The sequence below is a fragment of the Eschrichtius robustus genome, chromosome 13, assembly GCF_028021215.1.
Source record: "Eschrichtius robustus isolate mEscRob2 chromosome 13, mEscRob2.pri, whole genome shotgun sequence".
Taxonomy (NCBI): Eukaryota; Metazoa; Chordata; class Mammalia; order Artiodactyla; family Eschrichtiidae; genus Eschrichtius; species Eschrichtius robustus.
The window spans coordinates 99270846-99287986 of NC_090836.1; the positions used below are offsets into that span (position 1 = coordinate 99270846).

Genomic DNA, 17141 nt, shown 5'->3' on the forward strand with positions numbered 1-17141 from the left:
CACGGGCTCTAGGCACGCGGGCTTCAGTAGTTTCAGCACGGGCTCAGTAGTTGTGGCTCGCGGGCTCTAGAGTGCAGGCTCAGTAGTTGTGGCACATGGGCTTAGTTGCTCCACGGCATGTGGGATCTTCCCAGACCAGGGCTCAAACCCGTGTCCCCTGCATTGGCAGGCGGATTCTTAACCACTGCGCCACCAGGGAAGTCCCAAGGTGGACTTTTTAAAATGGCCATTTTACAATAAACATTGAAGCTCAGAAAAGCAAAGCGATATGCCCCAAACCAAAGCAGCAGGGCTAAAATTCAAACCCAGGGTGGGTTTCAACTTTTCAAATTCAAATTCCTAGACAGTTCTTGACCTTGGGCTCAGGGCAGTGTCACACACTCCATCTTTTCACCAACTGCACCCTTGGATCTTTCCATTCCTGACAGCTTACAGAGCCTTCCAGCTCAGCCTCCCCCCCATCCCTGCTCCCAGCATCGTGGGCACCTACCACATTCCTAGGCCTGGGTTGGGTGCTTTGAGGCACTATCTTGTTTGAACTTCACAGGGGGATGTTGTTACCCCCTTGTACAGATGGGGAAACCAAAGGTTAGAGAAACTTCATTCAGCAAATATTTATTAAATGTCTATTTTGTGTCAGCCCTGCCTCCAGACTTCACAATCTGCTTGGAAAGACAAACGTTACACGGATAAAAATAGGAGAATGACGGATTGTGGTAAGTGATGTGGCTGAGAAGATTGGGGATCTGGGAGAGAACGTTTATGTTGGAGGGGTCAGGGAAGACCTCTCTGTGGGTGGCATTTAAGCTGAGACCAGAGGATGAATGGATGTGACTTGCCCCCAAGGCTCCCACACAAGTTGGGCACAGAGTCAAGTCCTCAGGCAGCTGCATTTTTTTTTTTTTTTAAAGATTTATTTATTTATTTATTTATGGCTGCGTCGGGTCTTAGTTGAAGCACGCAGGATCTTCGTTGAGGCATGCGGGCTCTTTGTTGTGGTGTGCGGGCTCCTCTCTAGTTGTGGCGCGTGGGTTTTCTCTTCTCTAGTTGTGGCGCACGGGTTCCAGAGCGCATGGGCTCTGTAGTTTGCAGCATGTGGGCTCTAGTTGAGGTGCGCGAGCTCAGTAGTTGTGGCACGTGGGCTTAGTTGCCCTGCAGCATGTGGGATCTCAGTTCCCCACCCAGAGATCAAACCCATGTCCCCTGCATTGTAAGGCGGATTCTTTACCACTGGACCACCAGGGAAGTCCCCTCAGGCAGCTTCTGACCTCCATCCATACACCTCAGTTTCCCAGGCAGACGTGGCCAGACCAGCTGGCCAAAAATGAATGGGCACAGGAAAGCAGTTACGAGAGGACCCAGGGTGCATGGAACCCTGATACCCCAGCCTCCTGTTACTGAGGTTGGGAATAAGATGCCAAGAAGCCTGGGGAGGCAGATGTAACTCAAACAGAACCTTTGTCCCAGGGGTCAAATCTTTAGGCAAAGGCCTTGTGCAGGCCCTGCCCCACCCCTGAGCCACCTTGTGGTCTCCAGGGGCTGCTACATGGTTAGCTGACCCTAGCCCTGGGCACAGTTGATTGGTCAAAGAGTGAACATGTGACTCAACTGGGCCTATGAGGCCCTTCTCTGAGATTTGTGAACTTGAGGTTTCTCTCTGGAGATGAACTGTTGTAACCCACGGTGTTTTCTGCTCTGCATACAAATGCTCTCACTCACAGCAGAGATTTGTGCGGCCACGGGAAGCACAGGGGCTGTGGGCTTGGACTATGTCAAAGCTGGGAGATCTCTGCCGAGCATGTAGCAGGTAAGAGCGCAGGCTTGGAATTAGTCCTGGGATCAGATCTGCCTCCATCACCAATTCGGGGTGTGATCTTGGGCGAGTCACTTCCCCTATCTGGGTTTCTGGTTTTTTATCTATAGAATGGGCACCGGCCTCACAGGCACCTGGCACAGGTTGGGTGCTCCCCACATGGCAGCTGCTGTTGTGGCAATGCTGCAGAGGGTAGTGAGCTGCACAGAGATGAGCCCTCAAGGCCTGGCAGCTGCCAGCCATGGCAAGGGGTACGGGGGTGTCCACCGGATGGTGTGGGATGCAGCCAGGGTTGGAGCAGCTCTGTGGCCCCAGGCAAGTGGCTCCACCTCCCTGAGCTATTTCCCTCTCTGTACAGCAAGGATGTGCTACACAGATAACGTGCGAGTGCCTGCCACAGTGCAGCTCCTCTGACACAGTGCTCCCTCCCACCCGCCTCCCTGGAGGACAAATCTCCAAAGCTGGACACATGCCCCCTTCCCTGACTGTACCCAACTACCACACAGCCCCATACAACCCCCGCGGCTGTGCCACACTGGCCCAGCTGGCAGCTCCTGACGTCAGCACCTAATCCGGGAAAGCTGCCAGCCAGAGATAGGGCTGAGCAGCAGAGGAAATCAGAGACAGGTTTGAAGGTGGGTGCCCCCAGCCCCCAGCCAGCGCTCCCTGCACTCTCATCAGCTTCTCACTTCAGCAAACCCTCCCAACCAAGCAGGCTGATGCCTGGAACCCGTGGAGCGGGAGCCTTTTATTGTGAGCAGGAGCAGGGGCTGCACGGCGCTCAGGCTCCGTCAGCTCCCAGGCTGCAGGTGTCCCCAAGATGGGCAGGGGGCATCCACTCCCGCTCAGAGTCCAGGCTGACTCCGAGTCCCTGTGGGGCAGGGGGCTGGGGATCGTGGGGAGCGGAAGGGGCTGGAAGTCAGCAGGGCCAGGTCACTCAGGGCTGTAGAGCATGGCTGTTTTCCTGGGGTCTGAGTCCAGAACTGCTTTGACCCAGGTCTGTGGCAAGGCTGGGCCATGCCCCCGACCCCAGGCCTCTGAGATGCGGCTAGACCGAGCTCAAATCGCCCTAAGAGCCTACCCTAGAGGCTTGCCAAGGCTGCAGGGGCGTGACTAGAGCAAGTGGAGGTGCCAAAAGCTGGGGCCGGAGTCCTGAGCCAGGAGCCAGTGCCCAACCCACCAGACTTGCTGGGCTTCTCCTTGCTCTGGGCCTCAATTTCCCCATCTGCCCAAGAGCCCTGGACTTGTGGATCTCAGTACTGAGGTTCAGACTCTGGAACACCTCAGGCATGGGCAAGCCCAGCCTTCCCTTCAGTCTCTTCTCTGCCTCACAAACTCCTAGTCATCCCTCTAGGCCCCAGTCAGCTGTCACCTCCACCAGGAAGGCTTCACCAACACTCTTGGGAACGAGCTGCTCCTCCTGCATGGTCCCACACCTTCTTCTACCTTCTAGACCCTGGCTGCCTCCAGGGTCTACAGGCCCCCCAGCCAGGCCCCCTCCCTCCCTCACACTTGAGGTGAAGATCCAATGAGTTAAAACTTGTGAAATGCTTAGAATAGTGCCTGACATGGAGCAAGCAGCCGTAGATGCCAGCTATTACTCTTATCACCACCTGTATTTTACAGGTGAGGAAGCTGAGGCTCAGAAAAAAGGAATGACTTTTTTTTTTTTTTTTTTTTTTTGCCACACTGCACAGCATGTGGGATCCTAGTTCCCCAACCAGGGATTGAACCTGAGCCCCCTGCATTGGAAGCGTGGAGTCTTAACCACTGGACCACCAGGGAAGTCCCAGGAATGACTTGTTCTACTCCCACATCTTGTCAGTGGTTAAGCCAGGATTTGGACCCAGGCAGCCCAACTCCAGGGCCCTCCCTCTCAACCTTCCTGCCTGTTACTAGGGATGAAGTGTCCTGCCCCCAGTAACCCAGTCCCTTCCCAAGGGCACCCATCCCATCCCCACTTGCCTGGGAAAGGACATTGCCCCTGAGATTCTCTCTCCCGTGTCATCAGTCCCTCCCTCTCCACAAGATCATTCCATCAGCCCAAAACATGCTCTAAAATCTTCCATCCTAAAAATGAAATAACCTAACCTGAGCCCCCATTGCCCTCCGGCTACCACCATTCTTCTGCTCCCTTTACCGTGAGACTCCACAGGAGTGAGGCCTACATTCACAGCCCCCCTCAGACTTCCACCCTCCACTGAAGCCACCTTCTCAAGGTCACACTGATGACCACCTTGGTGTTGCCACATCAACCTGGGTCGATCTCAAGCTCATCTTTCTCTGCTTCTGAGCAGCGTTTGGCCCAGTTGCTCACTCCTGCCTTCTTGAAACCCTCTCTCCCCGGCTCCAGATTCACCTCCCTCCATGGCTGCTCCTCCTGTCTCCCTGAACTGTAAATGTCAGAGGACCCAGGGTCAGCAGGTGCCCTGCTCCCCGGGTCATTCACTCTGTTCAAGGCCTGGAGTGCCATCCATGCCCCGGCAACTCCCACAGGTGTCTACAGCCCCATCCTCTCCCCTGGGCTCCAGACTCATACCTCCACCTGCTTCCTTGCCAGCTCCACCTTGACCTGCCCAAAGGCTCCTGGTCTCCCCATAGCTACTCCTCCTCAGTTTTCCCTTCAAAGTGAAGGGCCCCACCATTCCTCAGGTGCTCAGAATAAAGCCTTGGGATCATCCTTGATCACCTGCTTTATCTCACAGCCCCATCCAATCCGTCCACAATTCCTGTCAGTTCTAGAGTCCAGCCATTTCCTGCCACCCCGTGGTGTCCGAGCCACCATATGTCCTGCCTGGGTTATGGCAGCCTCCTCCTGATTTCCTGTTTTCACCCTGCAGTCTGTCCTCCTCACAGCTGCCTCAATTTCCCTCAATTTCCCTCATATCCCGTGGCTCCCAACACACTCAGAAACAAATCCAAACTTGTCACCGCAGCCTAAAAAGCCCTTTGAGACCTGGCTGTCTACCTGGTCCATTTCCTCTCCCTCTCCACCCCTGGCACTTTGACCCTTTTGCTCCACCTGGGTCACGCCCAACTCCTTCCCATCTCAGAGCCTTTGCACTTGCCGTTCCATCTGCCTGGAGTGCTGTCCCCCAGATCTTCTCAGCCCAGCCCCATTCTCAGTGCCTGGCTTGCCTGGTGCTTGGCACTGCCTGCCAAACCCACAAGGACAGGATGACAGGACCGGGGCTGGTGTGGCAGGAGCACCACTGTCACCACCAGGTGGCGCTGCAGACACATCCCTGGGCGGTGACCTCTGGTCCAGCCTCCAGATTTGTCTTCTCAGCAAAGCCTCGCGGGGCCTCCCGTGCCAGGCGGTGCTGTGAGGCACCAGCTGCCTCGGCCCCTCCCCGCCTGCCCTCCAGCAGCTGCTGGCAGACACTGTCTAGAGGTATCCAAGGAGCCTGGAAGAAGGGAAGGCTGGCTGCCTCCCAGGGCCTGTACTTCTAGGCTCTTTCTGGGGAGGGAGTAGACGTGTAAGCCTGAGAGGGACGTGTGGGGAGAACGGGGGCTCAGCCAGAGCAAGGTGTCTGGAATGAGGAGTTCTGGGGAGGCCTTGGACTCAGAGTCTGTCCATCATGCCTGGGTTTGCATCCAACCTCCTTCTGTCCTCCTTACGTCAGCCCTTGCCCAGCCTCCCAGAGCAGCGGTGAGGAGTCAAGGCTCAAGTCATTTTCAAATGGATTTTTCCAACAGAACCTCGTTTTTCAGCCACAGTCTTCTCCAGAAGGCCAGCATATGACACTGATAAAAGGGGTGTTGATCAACATAAGTTTCCAAGCTCAGGGTGCTGACAGGTCCTTAGTCTAAAGTCACTTGAGAGGGTAAGTTTGTGACAACCGTGATGGACACACCCTACCCAGGGTGTTGGTGAGGGCCGTGGTCCCACTGGGAGCTGCCCCAGCACTCCGTTTATTTCTGCAGCTGGTCTGAGCTGCACGGCATCAAGAAAGCCTTGAGGCCCGCAGGCAAAAAACTGTTTTTAAAAATAAATTCAAGAGTGGGTATATGTATACGTATGACTGATTCACTTTGCTGTACAGCAAGAAACTAACACAATATTGTAAAGCAACTATACTCCAATAAAAATTAATTTTAAAAAATGAATTCAAATCAAGACTTGGTGACAACCCCAAGGCCCAGTCACGGATTCCAGGTGTCTACAGTGCCTGTCTGATGACCCCCAGCCCTGGCTGTGGGACCCTGGCAAGTCCTTTGCCCTCTCTGGACTTCAGGAGGCACAGGAGGCCACGGTCTACCTACAGGGGCCCATCTGTTTACCTTGGCAGGTCTGGATTTGGTGATCAGAGACATTTGGCCAATGGCCTGGCTCCGCATGGCCCTCAGAAGCCTGGTGGATGCAGTCAGGTAAGCAGAGCATGTGTGAAGACAACCTTCAAGGAGGGGCCTGGGGGCGTGGGCTGTGGGAGACAGGGCAGGCAGGGTTGGGTGGGGTGGGGAGGGGGCAAGGAGCTGACCAAGCCCTGAGCGTTTAAAACTAAACCCTGCCTGGGGCTTCCCTGCTGGCACAGTGGTTAAGAATCCGCCTGCCAATGCAGGGGACACGAGTTCGAGCCCTGGTCCGGGAAAATCCCACGTGCCGCGGAGCAACTAAGCCTGTGCGCCACAACTACTGAGCCCGCGTGCCACACTACTGAAGCCCGCTCTCCTAAAGCCCGTGCTCTGCAACAAGAGAAGCCACTGCAATGAGAAGCCCGCACACCACAACGAAGAGTAGCCCCCACTCGCCGCAACTAGAGAAAGCCCGCACACAGCAGTGAAGACCCAACGCAGCCAAAAATAAAATAAATAATAAAATACGAATAAATAAATAAACCCTGCCTGAGTGCTGTCAGCTACAACCAGCCATGGCTCCCAGGGCCTGGTGACATCATCAGGGCACAGGATGTCCCTGGCAGTGACTGGAGGTGGCAGAGGGGACATGGTAGGACAGAGGGGGTCCTCATCTGCACTTCCTGCATCTGGGAGTTGTTTGTGTTTGGGGAGAGCCAGCCTGGGTTGTCACCATCCAGAGGGGCTGCTAGGGGTCCCTCCTCCCCCAACACTTGGGAGCATTTCATTTTGCATCTGAGAAAAATGAGGCCCAGAGAGACTGTGACTTGCCTGAGGCCCCTACTTTGAGAGATCTGACAGCTCCAGAACTGGAAGCCAGCAGTGCTGGCTCTCAAGTAGTGATTCTTGAAGTCTGGTGGGCATGGGGAGGGGGACCATTTGGGGAGAAGGCTCACTTGGACAAGGGCAGGGGGGAGGCACCAACTGAGCAAGTGCCTAGGTCTGTGCTCAACATTGTTCAGAACAAGCAAGCTCCTCCTGCCTATCCATTTCCTCTGCTCCTCACTCTGATCCCAAGGAGGTACTGGCAGGGATTAGTGCTGCCCCCATTTTATAAATTTATTTATTTATTTTTGGCTGCGTTGGTCTTCGTTGCTGTTCGCGGGCTTTCTCTAGTTGAGGCGAGTAGGGGCTACTCTTCGTTGTGGTGTGTGGGCTTCTCATTTCTCATTGCGATGGCTTCTCTTATTGCAGAGCACAGGCTCTAGACACACGGGCTTCAGTAGTTGTGGCACGTGGGCTCAGCAGTTGTGGCTCACAGGCTCTAGAGCACAGGCTCAGTAGTTGTGGCACACAGGCTCAGTTGCTCCACAGCATGTGGGATCTTCCCCAACCAGGGTTCGAACCCGTGCCCCCTGCATTGGCAGGCCAATTCTCAACCACTGTGCCACCAGGGAAGTGCCCCCATTTTATAGATAAGGAAACTGAGACCCAGGAGCACAAAAATCACCTACTCCAGGCCTCACAGCACATCACACCCAGCTGGGATGGGGTCCAGTCTCCCCTGGCAGTCTCCAGCTTGAGCTTCTAGAGCCAGAGTGGGTGTAGGGGGCTGCCATGGGGATACAGGGAAGGGGTGGGAGGGAGGCCCTGCCACCTCTGCTGTGGCGGTGTCCTGTGTTTAGCTTCCCTCCCATTCCTCCTCTTCCTCATCCCTCCTCCATGGGCTCCAAGCCCCCATGCACTCAGGACCAAGTCTGGCCTCCTCGCCTGGCCAAGGCTCGCCCTGCACATCCAGCTTCATCTCTCACCACGTTCGTGACACGCAGCCTCACCAAACTGCTCATAGATTCCTACAGAGATTGCTATTTCAGGCCTCTGAGCACTTGAACAAGATGTTCCTGCTGCCTGGAATGCCCCCTCCTGTATCCTATCTTCCTGGGGAATTCCTATTCATCCTTCGCAATTCCGCTCTGAGCCTTCATTGCTCCATCGAATCACAGTTATGATTGCGATTGTAATTGCTCTATGTTTGCTGCCCGCCTCTCTTCCTGGAATGGCAACTGTTGGGGGCAGCAACAGTATGGTACTCCGCTCTCCAAGCCCAGTGTCTAGCTAGGCGCTTGGATGAAGGGATTAAACTGAGCCTTGTAAGGCGGGGCCAAGGCCCACTTTGCAGGAGAATGGTGGGGTCTGTCCCTTAGTTGGCGTTAAAGGGCTTTACTGGTGGGGGTGGGGTGTTGCTCAGAGTCCACAATTCATTCTCCGGCCAAGTCTCCCAGGCTACCCTCCCCACAGGCGGTCAATCGCTCTGCCCTAACCTCTCGCCCCTGCGGGGTCTCTCCATCCTGCTCCATCAAATCAAAGCAGGGGCAGTCCCAATCTGCCACCCTCCTGCTGTTTGCTTTCTCCCTCTCCCAAAAGCAACCACAGCAGAGACCGCTCTCAAATCTTAGAAAGGCTCAGCATTCTCCTAGGGAGCCTGTTGCAAATGCAGAGTCACAGGCCTCATTCCCGGGAGGCCCACTCAGAGGGACCTGGTGCGGAACCCTGGAATCAGCATTGTTAAGCAGCCTCCCAGTGGCCCCGATGATCCTACTTTAGGAGCTTCCTGGGATGCAACACGGAGTCCCAAGATAATGCCCTGACGAGGGGAAGGGAGGGAGAGCCAGTGCCGTCAAGGTGGGACTCGGGGCTGGGGACGACCTCCGGTGGCAGTTGCTAGGCCTTAGGCACAGGGCTTTCTCAGTCTACCGGCCAAAGGTGGGCCCAGCGGCGAGCGGCATTTGCCGCTCCAGGTGTGCCTGCAGGCCTCAGCGCCGGGCCTGCTGCCGCCTCCCTTCTGTGCTGGGGAGACAGACGCGGATATAAATAACAGCGAGGCCGGGCCGGATGAAGTAAGTGCGAGCAGGGAGGCAGGAACGGCCGCCGGGGAGCGGGGGAGGCAGAGGCGCTCCAGCTGGAACGGGGCGGCGCGCGGCTGACGCGGGCCGGGAGCTCCCTCGGGTCCCGGGTGACCTTCGGGCGGGGGGTGGGGGTGCGGCCTCCAGGCCTCAAGGCGGGTCCGCGGCGCTGCTGAGCTCCCAGCCAGGCCCGAGCCGGAGGTGTGACAAGGCCTGGCTAGGGGCTGGGGAGGAGGCTGCGGGGCGCCGAGGCCGGGCACTGGGGAGCCAGCGAGTGGCTCTGAGCAGGGGACTCCCCCCGGTGAGCGGCCTCGGCCACTCCGCACGCCCAGCCCGGGACTCGGCGAGTTCGCCGCGCCCGCTCTGGGCCTCGGTCTCTCCAGCTGTAGGCCCGCCGCGTTCCCCAGCACTGTCGGGCAAGAGCGGAGAAGGGACCGCGGAGGGGGCTGCCCTAGTGTGGAAAAGAAGGAACAGCCTGGCTCTTCCCGGGAGAGGGCGCCCCCAGCGCCCCCAGCGCCTCCCTTCCCCTTACCCGGGGCCGGCGCTGACGCCCGCCCAGCCCCACCTCGCCCCGCCCCGCGCCCGTTACGTAATCCCTCCCCCTCCCTCCCCTCCCCTCCACATCCCCTCCCTTCCCTCCCCCTCCTCTCCCCCTCCCCCTCGTGCGCCGCTGTGATGTGGGGCTGGGAAAGGAGAGGCCAGGGCCGCCTCCCTCGGGCGCTGCCTTGCCTGGCTCGGCATCCTCCCCTTCTGCTTAGTGCCCGAGGGGAAACTGAGGCAGCTGTCCAGCAGGGCACAGCGAGTGGGGGTGCACGCGGGGATGGGGGTAACCGCCCTCGCTAGGATCCTTGGGCCCCCAGGGGAGCCCAGACTGCGGTGAGAGCCAGAGCTCCGGCTGGGGCCGCGACTTCCTCCTCTGAACAAAAGTTCCCTCCCTGACCCTGACGTTGGGGGCTCTGGAGGTCCCCTGCTGAGGAGTCTTCCGCAGCTGCTTTTCCCATCCCACTGTGTGTGGGCCACCAGTATCTTGAATTCTAAAGTCAGGCAGTGAACCCAGTGGTGACTGGTACCTTCGCCTACCCTCTGGGTGACCTTGGGTAAACTGCCTCTCTGAATCTCACTGTCCCCACCTATAAAATGGGGCTGCTCGCAGGCCCTCCTTCTAAGGTCTTAGGGAAGAACCCCGCATTTCAGCACCTGCTGAGTACTTAGCAAGGTAACTGTGAACTGTCCTTATCCTCCACTCACCCCTCCCAGGGCCTGGCAAAGTGCAGGACCTGGGCCTGGCCCTGGGCTGGTAGGCGGTGCCCCACTGGGCCAGTCAGCTCCCAGTGGACCTTGGCTTTTGCCCAGGGAGCACGTGGTCCAGGTCTGCCCTGTGGCCTGGCCGGCAGCTGCAGGTGAGGCTGTTCCTGAAGGGCCCGCTGGTGCAGCACAGCAGGCCCTGCCCGGCTGCCCTCGCACAAGACCCCTGGGAGCACCTGGGGATCCCCTGCAGTGCCACCCATGGTCTCACTCTCTGAGGTAGCCCACCCAACACGTTTTGAGCACCTTCTAAGAACAGGCTTCGGGATGAAGGAGGTATCTGCCCAGACCTCTGTGCTGCTCAGACACAATGGGAGCCTCAGTCTCTTCATCTGCAAAATGGGGATAATCGCACCTCCCTTCCTCCCCTCTTGCTTGGCCTCTGCCAGGATGAGATGAAATGCCTGTAACCCTGCTCACCTTCATCGGGCCTGGAGTGTGAGTACAGAGCTACATGTTCATTTTACCTTCAAACAGCAACTTGAGGTGAGAATTGGTGTCCTTTTACAGTTGAGGAAACCAAGAGGTGGAGTAACTCCTCCAGGTAGGGTGATCAAAAGTCCTGGTTTGCCCAGGGACAAACACACTTTCAGTGGGAAAGCTGGGAGTCACCAGGCCACACAGCTCGCTAGTGACAGTGTCTGAGTCCAAAGTGGCAGTCCGACTCCAGAGGCCACGTGCAGCAACACCAGACTGTATTTCCCTCCATTGGTATTTGCTGAATGTACGAATGCATCTCTTCCTGCACCTGCCTCCAACCCTTGCTGACTACCGTGGCTCGTATATCAGGATCTAGGAGAGTCCTATGGGAAGCAACTGAGGTCTCTGGGTTCTGCTGCTGAGTTCCTAGCACCCCCTTGGCCCCTCCCTGGTTCAGCTCTGCCACAAGGAACCCCCCAGGGTCCACCCATCAGGCCCTAATCCTTTTGCCCACAGGGGAGGCTGGGTTCCTACTGGGGGAGCCATTGCCCCCTGATATCAGCTGTGTCACTTTGGAGCTCAGTTCCCTCACCTATAAAATGAGGGTGATAAAGCTGCTTTCCGGTTGCTGCTGGAGATTCAAGGCAATGTAAGTAAAGCTCCTGGCACCCAGGAGGCCCTCAACATATGAACATTGTTATTGTTGCTATAATGTGGTAATTATAGCAAACTATTCCATCAAGGGCTTCCTCTGTGAGGGTAACTATCCTAAATGCTTTCCAAGCATTGAAGCCCGAAGAAGTAGACACCATTTTTCAGGTGGAGTTCTGTGTCTCAGGGAGGTTGTGACCTGCCTAAGGCCACAACAGCGAGCAGCAGGACTGCCATTTGCAGGGTTCTGTACTCTTGGAGAACTTAGCTCAAGTTACGGCAGCTGCTGGTGATATGGGGCAACTAGGGCACAGGGTAGGGAGGGATTGCTGAGGTCCCCACAGGGCGCCAGGCCCCCTGCCTGCCTCCCGGACAAACTGGTCCTCTGCTTGCCCAAGGTGGCAGGACAGGTTGTAAGAACCAGCCCTTTGCTCAGGCCCAGCCGCTCCCCCCGGCCGCCCCCCCGCCATTCGGCCGGCTCCCCGAACCCTCTGCCAGTCACCGTTTCCTGTCTGCCAGCCAAGCTCTGGAGCAGTCCAGGACATTGTGTCCAGAGAGAGGGCCAAGTGGGCCCCTCGCCCATGGCCGATGACCTCCTGCCCCGCCCCTCTGGGCCTCAGGCCAACCTGGCCTGTCCCCGGGCCTGGCACGCCTCCGCTCCTCCTGCCTCTCTGCATGCCCTGCTGAGGACAGGTGCCCGCTGCTCCAAACCTTCCTCTCCCCAGAAGGCGACCCTGAGTCCTGAGGGACAGGCTCCCTGGGGTGCCTTTCAGAGGAAGGCAGCTGGGCTCTTGAGAAGCCTATTTTCCTGCCCCTGGCATTTTTGCTCTCCCGTCCCCAAATCCAGCCAGACCAGGTGGGAGGCCCCCTTGGGCAGAGAACCGACTGCGGGGCCCCGTGCCGACGCCGAGACGTGAGAGGGCACAGCCTTGTCTCTCCCGACCCCTGCTCCCCATGGCTGAGGAAGCTGAGCTGCAGAGCAGCTTGTGCAAAGCCCCACAGCGGCTGAGAGTTAAGCGTTCACCATGGGGAGCAGGAAGGGGGCCGCCCCAGGGAGTGAGGGGCGCAGAGACAGGAGGAACTGCACCTGCTCGGAGGCGCCCTCCTCACCACCCCCTCTGCCGCGTTCTCACCATGTGGCGCCCTTTTGTTTCCCTGAGGGTATTTTTCTCATTTGTTTATGAGGTTTACTCTTTATCTTGCCCACTAGAACATGAAGCTGGTGAGGGAAGGGACTTTGTCTTGTCCAACAGCTTTATCGAGGAATAATTGATAAACTATAAGCTGCACATACTTAAAGATTATAATTTGATAAGTTTTGACATATACCGTGAAACCATCACCACAATCAAGATAATGAATATATCCATCACCCCCCAAAATTCCCTTGTTCCCCACTTTAATCCTTCCCTCCAGTCCCTTCCCCTCCTCCTCTCCTGTCCCCAAGTAACCACTAATCTGTTTTCTCTTGCTACATGATTAGTTTACATTTTCTAGAATTTTCTATAAATGGATTGAAACAGTATGTGTGGTTTTTTTTGGTTTTTTTTTTTTGCTAGGGCTTTCATTCAGCATTAATATTTTGAGCTTCATTCATGTATCAGTAGTTCATTTGTTTGTTTTTTTTTGTCTTTATTTTATTTATTTTATTTTTATTTTTTATTTTTTTGTCCGTGCCACGCAGCACGTGGGATCTTAGTGCCCTCACCAGGGATCCAACCCCAGGCCCCCTGCAGTGGAAGCGCAGAGTCTTAACCACTGGACCGCCAGGGAAGTCCCAGTAGTTCATTTCTTTTTATTGCTAAGTAGTATTCCATAGTGTGGGTGTACTGGAGTTTGTTCAGCCGTTCACCCCATGAACGACATTGGGTTGTTTACAGTTTAGCGCTAACACATAAAGCTGCTATGAACATTTATGTACTAGTCTTTGTATGGACAGTTATCTCCTTTTCTTATGGGTGAATAGGAATGGGATGGCTGGATCACATTGTAGGTAGATGTTTAACTTTTTTAAAAATTAAATGTCCATTTTTAAATTTTTATTCTTTATTTATTTATTTTTGGCTGCGTCGGGTCTTAGTTGTGGCACGCAGGATCTTCGTTGAGGCATGCGGGATCTTTCGTTGCGGTGCTCGGGCTTCTCTCTAGTTGTGGCGTGCGGGTTTTCTCTTCTCTAGTTGTGGCATGCAGGCTCCAGGGCGTGTGGGCTCTGTAGTTTTGTGGCACGTGGGCTCTAGTTGAGGTGCGAGCTCAGTAGTTGTGGCACTCGGGCTTGGTTGCCCTGCGGCGTGTGGGATCTTAGTTCCCTGACCAGGGATTGAACCTGTGTCCCCTGCATTGTAAGGCAGTTTTTTACCACTGCGCCACCAGGGAAGCCCCAGAAGTTTAACTTTTAAAGAAGCTTCTAAATTATTTGCAAAGTGGTTGTACCATTTTACATTCCCACCAGCAGTGTATAAAAGTTACTAATTCCTCCACATCTTCGGTAACACGTGGTATGGCCTGTCTTTTTAATTTTAGCTATTTTTAAAATCATTTATTTTTTTCCCAAATGTTCAATTTGATTTAACTTAAAAAAAAAAAATCTGTTTATTTATTTATTTGGCTGCGGCAGGTCTTAGTTGCGGCATATGGACTCTTAGTTGCGGCATGCAGGCAGGATCTAGTTCCCTGACCAGGGATTGAAACCAGGCCCCCTGCATTGGGAGCGCGGAATCTTACCCACTGGACCACCAAGGAAGTCCCTTAATTTTAGCTATTTTAATAGGTGTGCTCATTGTGGCTTTAGTTTGCATTTTCCTAATGACTAATGATGTTGAACATCTTTTTATGTGCTTATTTGCCATCGATATATCTTCTTTTGATATAGTCAAATCTTTTCCCAATTTTGTACTGGGTTGTTTGTTTTCTTTCTTTCTTTCTTTCTTTTTGGCTGTGTTGGGTCTTCGTTGCTGCACGCAGGCTTTCTCTAGTTGCGGTGAGCGGGGGCTACTCTTCGTTGCGGTGCGCGGGCTTCTCATTGTGGTGGCTTCTCTTGTTGTGGAGCACGGGCTGTAGGTGCGCGGGCTTCAGTAGTTGTGGCGCATGGGCTCAGTAGTTGTGGCTCACGGGCTCTAGAGCGCAGGCTCAGTAGATGTGGCGCACGGGCTTAGTTGCTCTGCGGCATGTGGGATCTTCCCGGGCCAGGGCTCGAACCCATGTCCCTTGCATTGGCAGGCAGATTCTTAACCACTGCGCCACCAGGGAAGCCCTGTTTGTTTTCTTATAATTGAGGATTAAAAAAAATTGAGATATAACTGACTTTTTTTTTTAAGATTTATTTATTTATTTTATTTATTTTTGGCTGCATCGGGGCTTAGTTGCAGCACGCAGGATCTTTGTTGAGCATGCGGGATCTTTTGTTGTGGTGCACGGGCTTCTCTCTAGTTGTGGTGTTTGAGTTTTCTCTTCTCTAATTGTGGCACGCAGGCCCCAGGGCGCGTGGGCTCTGTAGTTGTGGTGCACAGGTTCCAGAGCATGTGGACTCGGTAGTTTGCCGCACACAGGCTCTCCAGTTGAGGCATGAGAGCTCAGTAGTTGTAGCACGTGGGCTTAGTTGCCCCAGGACATGTAGGATCTTAGTTCCCTGACCAGGGATTGAACCTACATTGTAAGGCAGATTCTTTACCACTGGACCACAAGGGAAGTCCCGAGATATAACTGACTTTCAAAATTATATTAGTTTCAGGTGTACAGTGTAGTGATTTGATATTTGTATATACTGTAAAATGGTATAATTGAGTTTTGAAAGTTCTTCATAGATTCTCTATAAAAGCTCTTTTACAAAGACTGTATTTTGCAAACATTTTCTCCCAGTCTATAGCTTGTCTTTTTATTCTCTTAACAGTATCTAAGGGAAGTTTTTAATTGTGATGAAGTCCAATTTATCAGTCTTTTCTTTTATGGATCATTCTTTTGGAGTCATATCTAAGAAATCTTTGCATAACTTAAGATCACAAAGATTTTCTCTTGTTTTTTTTTTTTTTTTCTTCTATTTTTTGGCTGTGCAGCATGCAGGATTTTAGTTCCCAGACCAAGGATCAAACCCGCACCCCCTGCAGTGGGAGCGCTGCATCTTAACCACGGGACCACCAGGGAAGTCCCTCTTTTGTTTTCTTTTAAACATTTTATAGTTTTAGTTTTACATTTCTGCCCTCTGGATATCTCTGTGGCTCCGTGAAGGGGGTCATCTGCACTTGCTGTTTCCATGGCTTTACGCCCTCGCTCCTCCGCTCAGGAGTCTTGTTTCTTTTCCCATCTCCCTGCCCACCGGCTGGAGCCCCTCAATGTAGAGTCCAGGTGCCATCGTACCAGCCCAGCCTGAAGTACTTGGCATGTGTGCTGGGCCATAGCTCCTCCCCCATGAGCTTCTATCAACCCTCTGAAGAGCCTTCCGGGGCTGGATAGGGGCCTCTTCCAGCTCACTGACCTTCCTTCTGCCGTGGATCTGATCAAGGTGTTGAAGTCATAATGACCTGGGTCTGTCTTCCACTCCACTTTTCTACCACTAGAAGTCTCCCTGTCCTCCAGCAGGCCCTTGCCCAGGGCCCAGGTCAGGACCTCGCACAGAGGAGGGGCTCTGGGGAGGTTTGCTGATTGAATGTGTGAGAGAACTCTCACTATCTCTGCTCCTAGCCACAGATGCGGCAACCTGGGCATGAGAGACTTAACTCTCACATTGGAGGTTAGATCCCAGCTCGCCATCTGGGCTATGGGGCCCATGATGTGGCCTTGAGGACTTCTTCGACCTCATCTTGTGCTGCTTGCCTGTCTCTTGTTTACTGCTGGCCTTTTCATTCCCTGAGCACACCATACTCTTTTCTACCTCGCCCTTGGGAGTGGCTGACCTCTCTTCTGCTCTCCCTGCCAATTCTCTTGTAATTCAGATCGCAGGCTGAAAGCCCCCTCCTTGGGAAGGTCCGCCTTCCCCCGACTGCCCAATCTCAAGGGGCCACTTGCTCACTAGCTACCATCACCAGTTTTGATTGTCTTAGTGGAACATCCTCACCATCTGACAAATTCTTCACTTATTATTTGTTTGTGGTTCCTAGAACATCACTTCAGGAAGATACCTGGAACAGTGTCCAGCACCTAGGGGGCCTCCATGTTGAATGTTGAGTGATTTACTGGAGTCAGTTAGGGCAGAGCCAGCCTCAGGACCCGGATGTCCAGGTGGCTGGACCAGGCCTCTTCTCCTGCTTGGCCTCACCAACCCTGCCACAGGCCAACAGTATTCTGATCAGGTCCTCATGCCTGCGGGGGTCTCGGCTGGTAGCCCTATGGTCCCACCCAGGGATCAGCCCATCACTCTTCTCTCCCCTCCCTGGGGAAGGTGCCACAGCACAGGGTCCTCCAGGGCCCTCACCAGGGCTCAGGAGCCAGTGGGGCAGGAAGAGGTGCTGACGTAGGGACCAGCCCAAATGGCCTAGCTGGCCAGGCGCCTAGCCTCACTCCCTCTTGTACAAATGGGACAGATGTCAAGAGGGGAGAGAGATATTTGAGGTTACACAGAGTCGGCAGCTGTGAGGACCCACTTCTCTTGCTGGCAGTGAAATTCCCCAAATTAAAACCCAGAAAATCAGCAGGTTCCTGTCGCCCAGGGCCTTGGAGACTTCCTGGCTGGTCCCAGCCTGTCCTTAGGCCCTGCCCACTCAGGACTTGGCTGAAGTGGCCAGACCCAGGGAAAGGAGGAGGGAGGGCAAGAGTGTGCCCCT

At 54.7% G+C, this 17141-nt stretch overlaps 1 protein-coding gene across 5 annotated transcripts in view; it reads left to right on the forward strand.

The window, feature by feature from the left end:
• The window catches only part of TEF (TEF transcription factor, PAR bZIP family member), a 43124-nt gene that overhangs the window by 24532 nt on the left and 1451 nt on the right, over window positions 1–17141 (forward strand). For 2 of the 5 annotated variants that reach the window (XM_068560224.1, XM_068560226.1), the window contains exons 4-5: window positions 641–716; window positions 6106–6184. In XM_068560224.1, coding sequence (XP_068416325.1) covers window positions 641–716; window positions 6106–6184 — 155 coding nt within the window. Of the gene's footprint in view, window positions 1–640; window positions 717–1721; window positions 1897–3510; window positions 4003–6105; window positions 6185–6375; window positions 6606–17141 lie in introns of those variants that run through there. The other 3 variants (XM_068560223.1, XM_068560229.1, XM_068560228.1) reach the window with 3 other exon arrangements.